At 37.7% G+C, this 11,623-nt stretch overlaps 1 protein-coding gene across 1 annotated transcript; it reads left to right on the forward strand.

Annotated features, from left to right (window-relative positions):
* The first annotated feature begins 3,122 nt into the window (after nt 1-3,122).
* On the forward strand, nt 3,123-5,491 carry LOC135212721 (tetratricopeptide repeat protein 5-like). The gene has a single exon (XM_064246419.1). The coding sequence runs from the start codon at nt 3,250-3,252 to the stop codon at nt 4,537-4,539; it is 1,290 nt and encodes a 429-aa protein (XP_064102489.1). The 5' UTR covers nt 3,123-3,249; the 3' UTR covers nt 4,540-5,491.
* Nucleotides 5,492-11,623: the final 6,132 nt, after the last annotated feature.

An 11,623-nucleotide genomic window follows, 5' to 3' on the forward strand; every position in this document is an offset into this window, starting at 1 on the left:
TTTCGCAATTTGATGTTTGTTCCTTATATATGTTCAATTTCACTATTGCCTTTCTTTTCACAATTTTTATATTTTAAAGTGGTGCTAGTACATTCATTCGATGTATGGTTTTCACCGCATTTAGGTCAAACTTGGTTATTTCTACAACTTGTTGCACTATGACTAAATTCCTGACATTTATAGCATTGAAAGGGCATGTAACAGTCGTACTCACTCTAACGACTATACGTATAATGCATAAAGCGCCTCAGCGGCATGGTTGGTATGGTATTAACGTTCCACCTCGGTGGTCGCGGGTTCGATTCTCGGCCATTCCATTGAGGAGTGAGAGATGTGTATTTCTGGTGATAGAAGTTCACTCTCGACGTGGTTCGGAAGTCACGTAAAGCCGTTGGTCCCGTTGCTGAATAACCACTGGTTCCATGCAACGTAAAAACACCATACAAGTACAAGTACAAGCATACAACTTGTCGCCGCTTATCACAGATAGCTTTTCGTATTTGTGGTGTGCATTTGATGATAGAGTGCTTCTATTTGTCATCTTTGGCTTTCATTTCCATTACAATTTTCTGGTCGTCGTCTTCAGAAAGGAGAGTAGGTACCTATCCATGGATTTTTCTTTAGAATGTTATTGACAATGTCATCTTCGTCCTTCGGAACGTGCTAATTTTATTTTGGGTTTAAGTTTACCCTTCTCATTTACTGATATATTACTGATTCCCTGAATCTCTGTTGTTGCTTTTTCCAAATTTTTTCTATCTGGAAATCTTACAAGTAATTGTGTCCGTCTCTTGTTGTTTTAACCTGTTCAACTGGCGCCGTTATTTTACTCATAATTTGCTTATTATCATTGTCTGCTGTGCTCTCTTCGTCAGTAGATTTGTTCAAAAGCACTTTTTTCTTGAATTATCAGTTTTGCATTGAATTTCACCTATGTTGGTCATGACGTGCACATTCTTCGAGACGAATCCTGAATCAGCTAAGCTAATACCAGTTTTAAAAGTTCCGTCCATGTACCAAACTTTAGATTTGGACAAGTGATGCCGTTGTTCATTTTCAAACAGACCAGCTTTAAGAAAATCCTGTGGAACATGATTTGTGTTGAATCCAAAACTAATATCTTCAGGGTGTTTTGGACGTTGTCCTACGCTGACTAGAGTACTTATATTTGGTAAAGGAACATCCGAATCTCCACAGCTTCTGGGTGCTTTCATGACTATTTCCCCAGATGATGTAAATGGACATTCCAAAGCTGACTGTTTAACGAAAGCTCGTGTTGATGCTTGTCAAGGAACATCTTTGGTGCTTATACATAATTTCCAATAGACTCTCTCTCTCTCTCTCTCTCTCTCTCTCTCTCTCTCTCGTCTCTCTCTCTCTCTCTCTCTCTCTCTCTCTCTCTCTCTCTCTCTCCTCTCTCCACAAGTTGTTAATGTTTCTATATTTTGTTTATGATTATAAGGCATTAGGTGTATTTGGTTGCTGACGGGACACAGCAGCCACTGATGGCAGCCAGGTACATAGCAGCCATGGAAGGTAGATATCAGCCAACGGTACATATAGAAGAAGCCTGTGTACAGAATAGGACAAGGCCAAGCACACTTCCCTGAGGAATTCCCCTCGTCAAAGGTTCATACGATGACACGGTATTTCCAATCTGTACGCAGTAAGACCTATCTTTCAATAGTCCTTCAAAAGCTAAAGCGCATCATCTGCAACTCCAATGGACTGGAGATCATGTAAGAGTAAATCATGTACAACAGCGCTAAGATCCAAGAGCACCAGAATATTTACCACCCTTATGTGTCCATCTTTTCCAATAGAGCAATTACCACAGAAACATATAGTTTTCCCATTGGAATATAATTGTCTGTATGCAGATTGGCAATCTAGTATCAACTACTGCAGTAATGATGGTGCGACGCGGTGCATCTGCAAAAACTGAGACAATATTTTCAGTTTCATTTCATGAAAAACTCCAAAAACTTGTCAGCAGCTAAAACTCGATCACTATAACCATCAGGTAGTTTCTTTTCTTTTGAATTTACTGTTTAACGACCAAGGAGATTATAACTTATATTTGTATCTTTTCCAGCCTCGCGAATTTTTCTTTGTAGTAGCCTACTCAGTTTTCCTCCTTTTTATTAGAAGGTCACATTCATTTCTCACAGATTTATATATTCATCCCATGAACGATCAGTTTTTAATCTTCTCCATAGTTTCTTCTTTCGTTTTTTCTCCTTTTTTACCAGTATTTCACCATTAAACCATGGAGATTTATCATTAACTACAATGTCTCTTTTTCCACAAATGGACACATACGATCACAGTCATGCTTATTCACTCGATTATATACATTTAGTTATCATGCATTCAGCACATGCCGAATCTCTTGATTCGACGGTGAGTTACAATCCCTATACTCTGGGAGCTGGGCGGAGTTTAATTAACATCGAAGGTACAAAAGGTCTGTGGTCGTTTCAGAGGTGGTGGGTGTGATAGGGGGCGCCACCCGAAAACTACCCAAATTGTATTCAATTAACATGAAAGGCACCTACAACTTTCATTTCTATGCCAAATGATTATGGGCACCACACTTAATCCAAATCTGCAAGGTAAGAATGAAATTTCTGGTGGAAAGGTCACTTAAGAATGACGTTAACTTACACTAATAAGGTTTTTATTAACATGAAAGGTACAAGTACGAAACCACTGGGGATTTGTAGATGGTGGTCACCTGGATATAAATCACCAACTTAAGAACGGAAATAGAGGTGGGAAGGACACTTAAGAATAGGTCAAAGTTTATACCATGGCCAATGACCCCTTAATAGCACTTGGATTTACAGCATCACATAGAACCAGGTCTAACGTGTGACCGCTTATTGCAGTAGAGTAATCTACATTGTTTGCAAGTAAATCATTAGCTAAACGCCTCGAAACCATCCGTCCATAGATTAAATTCACATAAAAAAAACACCTCTTCAGGTTATCAGTGGTTAACACTTCTTTTGTTTCAGAATATTTGTATATGAGTATGCTAAAGCAAAAGCAAAAGTACAGCGGTTAAGGATGCCGTGCATGCAAGCTTACGCATTTATCGGCAAAAATATATAAGAACTTAAGAAGAAGAAGCGCTTGTAAACAAAACACAGGGAGTCGTTGGTTCGACAGTTCTTTTCGTCCCGACAAGCCATCTGTAATTGTTTATTGTGCTATTCTGCCCTTTGTGGGTCTGGAAGTGCCATAATGACTGCAATAGAAAAGATTAGGGAAAGAGTGTCAGAACTATACAGGTTTCGGGATGAATATTTCACTACGCATAGTTCTGACGAGGCAACCAACAAGACGAAAGAGGTTCAAGAGGAAATTAATAAAACATTAAAAATGATTGATAGCCTCAAAGACCAAGTAAGTGCCGAGAATAAAGGTGAATTGTTCTTTCTGAGGGGCAAAGCTTTGAATGCTACACAAGAATATAGTCCAGAAGCTGAAGAAGAACTAGGTCGGGCTACAAGATTTAATCTGTCAGATGCATGGAACGAACTTGGGGAGTGTCAGTTTAAAAAAGGAGATCTAGCTGGAGCTCACACATGTTTTGAGAAGGCACTTAAGCTGGCACAAAATAAAGTTTATTACCGCAATATGTCAATGCTTATGAGAAGCTTGCCATGGAAAACCGGTACCGAAAGAGAAAACAATGTTGAAAAGGGTTTAGATTATGCAAGAAAAGCCATTAATTTGGATATGAATGATGGGCATTCCTGGTTGGTATTAGGGAATGCATATCTAGCATCTTTCTTCACTATAGACTCAAAATTGGAATCACTGAAGAACTGCAAAGCTGCATACACCAAAGCATCCAGTGATCCCGTAGCTGCTACACTTCCAGAACTTCATTTCAGTAAGTTTCACGTCCAGTGGTATGAAGAAGATTATGCAGGAGCACTTCTCAGCTTAAGGAAAGCATCAGAGCTTGAACCCTCATGGGTTGAATGTAAGGCAAAATTTAATGAGTGTCACAAGTTTTTATCCAAACTAACCTTAATGGTGAAAAGTAAGGGTCAGCTAAATCAAAGACGGATCAATAGCCTCGTCGCTGATATTCACCCCAGTCAGCTGGGGCCTTATGAAAAAGGAGGAACCAATTTGACTGCTGGAAAAAAGCCAGATCTAGTCCCTCTTTCACTTTTGGGGGAAGGAAACAATCAGGACAAAATAGTTTTAGGAAAAGTGGTTTGCACAGTCATTCCAGAATCAGGCATTCCGTTTTCAATGTGTGTTATTGATAAGGAAGGTGACTGTATGGCTATCACTGTCTACAACTGGGCCAGTGGCTGTGGTGTTAAAATAGGTGATTCTGTAGCTGTTGTTGCACCTGTATTGAAAAGTCACAGTATTGAGGTATCAAAGGATGAAAACCTGGAGTTCAGAGCCATACGAGTGGCACTTCCACTCATGTTGGTTGTGAACAAACGTGCAGTTGGAGTAAGCCAGGTAGCCACATCTCAAATTGTTTCCCAACAAAAACCAGAGTGAAGGACCTTATGTATGAGGAGTTTTCTTTTCATTCAATTTATTATGTGCTAAAGGCGTTCTTCATCATCTGTGATATATGATATTAACTGTAATAGTGTTTCTTCCATAACAACAACTATTTTGTATTCTTAGCTGACATGTAGATGACTCATAACTTGTAACTGTGATTATAACTTCAAAATATTATTGTGAGGCCTATTTATGATAGGTTTTTGATGTCAGTAACTTTGGTATCAGTTTTGTCACAACTAGCTAATAGTACTTTTGAATGAATTCCGTACAGTTCTTTGGAAGGTACCATTATTCTATCCTCAAAAATGTAATATGCTTGGTACATTTACAGAATATTTAAAATTACTGTGTATTCCTGTCAGGAATTGGACTAATTCCAGAAAGTAAAGTGAATTTAGACTACAAATTGATCATTGAATTTTATTTCTATATAGTATAAGCTATTTTCAACACTTAATTTGGCTTCAGCATTGTCAGTTGTTTTTTATTGTTTTAAGAAAAATATACTCTAGTACAGTGTATCTTTTTTTTTATAAGTGCAATATTGCTAAGTGGAAAAATAAGTTTCCAGTGAATAATATTTTATTCAGTGAACTAGTGTGATTGTTAATAGCTTGAAACTTTGCTTTAAAAAGACATGCTTTTGTCCCTATAGCTAAATAAGGTATCTTTCTTACCTTAAGTCTTCTGCTGTATGGGAGGGAATTCCAGTATTAGCTCTGTCTGTGTTTTTATAGCCTTACTTAAAACTATTTGCACGAACTGTTTATTCAAAATTAAGCCTTAGGGATCTTATATGAATTTATACAGACTGTGGTTAATATAAATATTGGAATTAGCAAACTAATGTATGATTCTCTTCATAAGACTAATGTATGATTCTCTTCATAAGATATAGGTATTTAGCATTGTAATGCAAGTCATTAAAAGAGAACTTACATACCTGTGTTTGTCTTGAGACTTTGGATCATATTAAGGATTAAGTTGATCTCTTGTACAGGTGCACTAAGATTAAAGTTAAAGCATGAGAGAGAAAAGAAAAATCCTATAAAAGGATGAGATTTTAGCAGCTGACCCCTTTAGAAGATAATAAAATTTGTGGAGAAGAAAATGAATTTCCAAAATGATGCATGTGATGTACTTTTGTTCATAAGACAGACTTATTTTACTTTTACCTGAAGACCCCTCAGTGTGGATTAACTAAATACAAAATGCCTTTAAACTAGCTAAATGGTGATTATCTGTGGTGTGACCTCTCTCACCAAGAGGAGTGATGTCTCTTTTGCTAGAATTTGGCATTAACCTGGCTTGAACAGTATATGTTATTCATTCTTATTCTGCTATTCTTCCTGTCTTTATTTAATCTCTTCAAATCTTGTGGCATGGTTGCTTTGTTTTCACAAGTAACTTGATCAATTTTCAGAAATTATTAAAATTTTTAAGGAATTCCTAGTTTAATTTTGATATTGGGATGTTTGTTAATGTTCATGTAAGTACAGCTGTTGTTATCAAGCCAGGATTATTTTCACTTATAAAGAATTTGAATTGTTGTGTAATGATTTTTCTCAGATTATATATTTAGAGTTCATGTATTCATGATGAAAAATGTAGCTTTATTGGTCGTAGAGAATAATTTAGATGCCATCTAGATTTGGATATGTAACTTACGTATCCTCATAGGCTTACAGAACTTTATACTAAACAGTTAAAAATAATAGAAAGGTAAAAAAGTAAAATTTCTTTTTTTTAAAGGAAGTTCGTAATAAGAATCTAGATGTCCATTATAAAAGCATTTAAAATTAATATACAGTAGGTACTGTACTGAAGTTTCAATAACATAGATACTCAACTGAAGTTAAAATAGCATTTGAATTTGATATACAGTAGGTACTTACTGCAGAAAATGTAGAAAAAAGGCATAAAACGTGTAAGATAGCAAGGCAAAACAGCATAAACACTGGAACATTGAATGTAGAAAAAATAATTACTTATGGGGTCTAACATAACCGTGAAAGCAACAGTAAGATATAATCTGTAGAGTACTGTATTGAGAAATACTGGTGCAGATGTTAGAATTATATATGATTGCATGTATACATATAGGAAAATAACTAGAGTAAGTGCCTGGTACTTGTTTATTGACTGAAAGTTTTAAGATCTGTATTAAATGCATTTCCTTGACTGCTTGGAGACAGAAAGAATAACTCTGACATTCTAGAGTGGCTAAATTCTTACAGTAGCAATCCTGTTACAAGATGATTATGCTCTGCTTTATCTCTTTAGGAGAACTTATCCTCCAAATCACTGATAATAAAGGGAAAGATGTCACCCAATTTTCTTCTCTCATTAAGAGTTGAGGAATACATAGTCATTCTAGAATCACCACTGCATTTCATCAGCAGACATCAGTAACCATATTTATTAGGTGCTAGGTAACAAGACTCATGATCCATATCTACAAAATCTGTCTTATTTCAGTCTACTGTGATAATCTAAAGCTATCATTGCCATTGTCTGTCCTCTAGGCTAATCAGACCCGGTTAATCAGATTCAGAATCTGATTAACCGGGTAGTCTTCAACTACTAGACCCTGAAGAATCATTTAAAATTTGTACTAAGGCTAAGATATATGAACTTTTATTTTTACAGCATTTTGTGCTGTTAGGTTAGCAGAAATACATATAGTAAAAATAGAAATAGTCACTGTAGAGTCAGCCCACTGCATTTCATCAGCAGACATCAGTAACCATATTTATTAGGTAATTAGACTTTGATTACTTGTTTTTCAATATTTTCAGTTTTTATGTTTACATTGTTAGATGTTCTCTGTGTTTTTAGCATTGTACCTCGAAAATGTGTTGAAATAACACGAAAGCGCTAGGAACTCTCTCTCTTATTTTTCCTGTGGCTTTAGCTAAATATATTGTCACGCGCTATTTAGTGACTAATAAGCATGACCCATATCTACAACATTTTTCTAGGTATTTCAGAGTCCTACTTTGATAGTCTAAGCTATCATTGCTATTTGTCCTCTAGGCTGCTGATAGGCCTATGCACATGGATTCAGAATCTGATTAACCAGGCAGTCTTCAACTGCTAAACCCTGAAGAATCATTTAAAATTTGTACTTAGGCTGAGATATGTGAATTTTTATTTTTACAGCATTTTTGTGCTGTTATGATAGCAGAAATATAGTAAAAAGAGAAAGATGAATGTAAAAAAATGTTAGATATACTACATGTATTTCATTTTACTTGTTGCTGGTTTGTTTCATCAGGAAACTATTACTTTAACATGGCCTAATATGCATCTTATGAAAGTATGTGAAGTATGTCAATCCTTTGTAGAAGATAAATAATAAGATGGCACAGATAGAATAGTGTGTGCGTCTATGTTCCTTTAGGCCATTCTTAAATGACATAGTCACTCTTTGTGTGTCTGCTGACTGGTGAACGTCTTGGATGATTCTTAGACTAGACTTCTGAAGGCATTCAGAAGTATCATGTTTTTAACAATTCTGAATTTTTGCCTTTCAAATAATTTTCTTTGCACTGATATACTTCAACTTAGGCAGGGCTGGCTCAAGGTACCAGCAACTTGGGCAGTTGGCTGGGGTACCATCAAGGATGAAACCATCTTCCATTCAGTGTTTGTAACAATGTGTGGGCATTGCCAGTAATGTAGATACGGTCATAATGGTCTCCCTCTCCTAGTTAAATTAATGGAAGGATTTGAAACCTTGATGTCATGTTTTAACTGTTTTCTCTAGCTTGTATATTATAATAAACTCTTCATTCTACATTTTTCAGTTTCCCCCTTGTGAAAATTTTTAAAAATTATTTCTTGTAAGGGCGTTGAAGGTCAGCCTGCCTGGGTGCCAGCAACTTTGCGGCCAGCCCTGAACTTACGTTTGCAAACACTACTGAGAACTGTCTTCACAGGTTAGAGGTAGTTTCAGAAAGTTTCTATAAGCACAGTAGTACTTTAATTCTTTCCACTTTTGTTTACCATTACTGAGCTTTTTGATCTCACTGGTTTATAGATTTTTTACAATTTCTATTACAGTTTGATATGTAAATATGTTTATATAACTAGCAAATTCTATTAAGTAATTAGCATGCTTTTAAGCTAGTGATTGATAATTTTCTTACTAATTTAGTATATTTTTGCAAGTATGTATACTGTTCACAGTCCTTTCTTATATTTTATGTTGGTATTAACAAGTCGATAGCTTCCCATTTTCTCCTAGATAGTACTTCCGTGAACAGTAAACAGTGTTTTTCTAAGATGTAATTTGGACTTTGTTTTCCATTATTAGATATGCCAGTTTTTTATTTTATTTGCATCTCAACTTGTTATGCTTCATTACATGTGATTTTACTATTACAGTGCAGGCAAAACTTTTCCACAAAATGCTTTCTTGTACAGTACTGTTGTATTGGCTTGTCTGGAGAGCATGTTCATATTAGTGTTAGACTCACAGAGACTGTACATAATATAGTTTTTGCCAGGAATCCTTTGGTTTCCAGGTTTTTTTTTCTCTCTCTCTCTAAAACTGTCCTCCAATTGAACATTGATTGACACTGGTGAGGTCAGCATTTCTATTGTGTAGGTGATATTTCATAATTCACTTTGTTGCTATTGTCCACACACTTGTCAGATGATTGTTGTAATGAAGGCTTTCCACATCTGTGCCTCTCCTGCTGAGCTCATGTGACCTGTTTTCCTTCTCTACTGTACCTCTTGGCAGTTTTAAGGAACTATGGAAATCTGATGGGTCAACCTACAGAGATATTTTTCAGCTCTTTCACCAAAAACTCTTTTAATAACCTTTAGTGAAAGAGCTGAAAAAAATGTCCGCTTTTCGATACCAAATGTGGTTTATCAGTTAATCAGTACAGATGGTGCCTTTTCACATTCTTGGCATAAGAATCCTTCTTGACAGTAAGCATTTAGTTATACGTATATATGCCAAGATCAGGTAGTTTATCTACTGTTAACGGAGGAATCATAGCCTGCCAGAGTTTTGGCTTCCAGTGGATAGATTAACTTCCAAGTTTTTGCAGGTTTATTCAAATCAAATCTTTGTGGTAGCTGAATTGGATATGCCTGGCCCTAACAGTTTAAGTCCCAATCATGGCTTGATAGGTTTCTCTTGTAAACGCTGTACTATCAGCCCTAAGAGTTGAGGATGTGGGGTTCTCCACAGTCCTTTCTTGGATGGAAATGGTCCTCGAGAACTGATCAGATATACGTATTCAGTTTCTAGGACATTGTGTTCCTGTCTCTTGCTTCTGATGCTCATGTGTGACCTTAAAACTAATAGAGGCACTTATGGTCTGTAGTTTGAGAGATTATCTACAGATGATCTGTTGTTTGAGAGAATACCTACAGAAGCATGTAGGTGCTATGGCAACATTGTTTTTTCTTTCTTCATAACTAAAGGTTCAGATTTCTGTTAATCTTCATAGGAAGAAACCTCATTATCAACATTTTTCAGTCCTAATTTTGTTATATGCAGGTGGTATCTTTTAAAACAAGCTAAGTCTTCCTTGAAACTTGCTTGTCTGAGCCAAGGTAGTTTTTGGCAGGACATATTTTTAAGTGTAATTTGTCTGAAGCATTTTGTACATGTTAAATGGCTGCAGACAAATATTTTGTTTTGTACATGCAACTTCCCCGGCAGATATATACTTAGCTATAGTCTCCGACGTCCCGACAGAATTCAAAACTCGCGGCACACGCGACAGGTAGGTCAGGTGACCAGCCCACTCCCGCCGCTGGGTGGCAGGAATAGGAACCATTCCCGTTTTCTAACCAGAATTTTTCTGTCGCCGGTAGCAACAACACCGTTGTTGGTACCTCCTGCTTTGGAATTCTTTTCTCGTTGGCCGAGGATTATTCTGTTGACCTTTGGTGATGTATATTGATCTTTGGCTTTGGCATACGCTTATCGTGGACCGTTTTTTGGATTTTGTTTTGGATTCTCTTTAAAATGTCTGACGTGGTACCTGTATTTAGAGTGTGTACGAAAGAGGAATGTAAGGTGAGGCTACCGAAAGCTGCGGTGGATCCTCACACGGTCTGTAAAAAATGTAGGGGTAATGATTGTTCTGCAACTAATACCTGTCTGGAATGTGAGAGTTTAACGGAAGTGGAATGGAAGACCTTGGCTTCTTATGTAAGGAAACTTGAGAAAGATAGAGTTAGGAGGGCTTCCATCAGAAGCTCAAGTAGATCCTGCTCTATTGAACAGGAAGTAGCTCCTAACTCTTCTGTTAATTCACCTGCTCATAGTTTGGTTTCAGCCCCTTCCCCCAGCAGCGAACCTGTGGATGCGTCTACGGAAATGGCTGCAATGAGAGCCTCAATTATCAACTTAAAATCGCAACTGCAAGCGATGAAGGAGACAGGTAAGCGCAGTGACGTGTGCAGTGATTTGTGCAGTGTCCCCAGTGAAGTGGAGGGGGCGTCTGACCGACTCCGCATTGCTCCTAGGCCTAGACCTCTTTCAGACTCCCATGACCAAGGGAGGAGGAATGTCGAAAGCCGCAAGGGGGATGTAGAGTATTCCCAACGGTCAGGCGTCCCTTCGGCAGATCCTGTAGCCGCTTCCCAGGCTGCCAAGGACAGCTATTGCAAAAGCGTCCTCAGGAAGTGCTTTTCTGACTCGGACTCTTCGTCCCCAAGAAGAGGATGGAGATCTACCTCTAAGTCGCGCCCTCTTAAGAGAACCTGGAAGACGCCAGCAAGCGAATCTTTGCATTCCAGTCCTGAACCGTTTCCGGAGTATTCTCCTGCTTGTAAGAAGAGAGCTACGAGATCTCCTGACTCTTCTCCGGAAGGTTTTGCTCACAAGACGAAGGAAGTTTTGGTAGGACTCCAGCAGCAGTTGTCCGCCTTAGTAGGAGTTCTTTCAGAAGGCTCTTCTAGGAAGAAAGACGTTTCTCTTCCCATCAAGAGTTCGGTTAGGAGAGCCTCAGAGAGTAGGCGCCGTGGCACCAGCAGACGCTCCTCGCCTGAAAGGTTTTCGTCCCCAGCGAAACCTTCTTCAGTTAGTTATGACAGGACT

Source organism: Macrobrachium nipponense, chromosome 41 (genome assembly GCF_015104395.2).
Source record: "Macrobrachium nipponense isolate FS-2020 chromosome 41, ASM1510439v2, whole genome shotgun sequence".
In the NCBI taxonomy this organism is placed as follows: Eukaryota; Metazoa; Arthropoda; class Malacostraca; order Decapoda; family Palaemonidae; genus Macrobrachium; species Macrobrachium nipponense.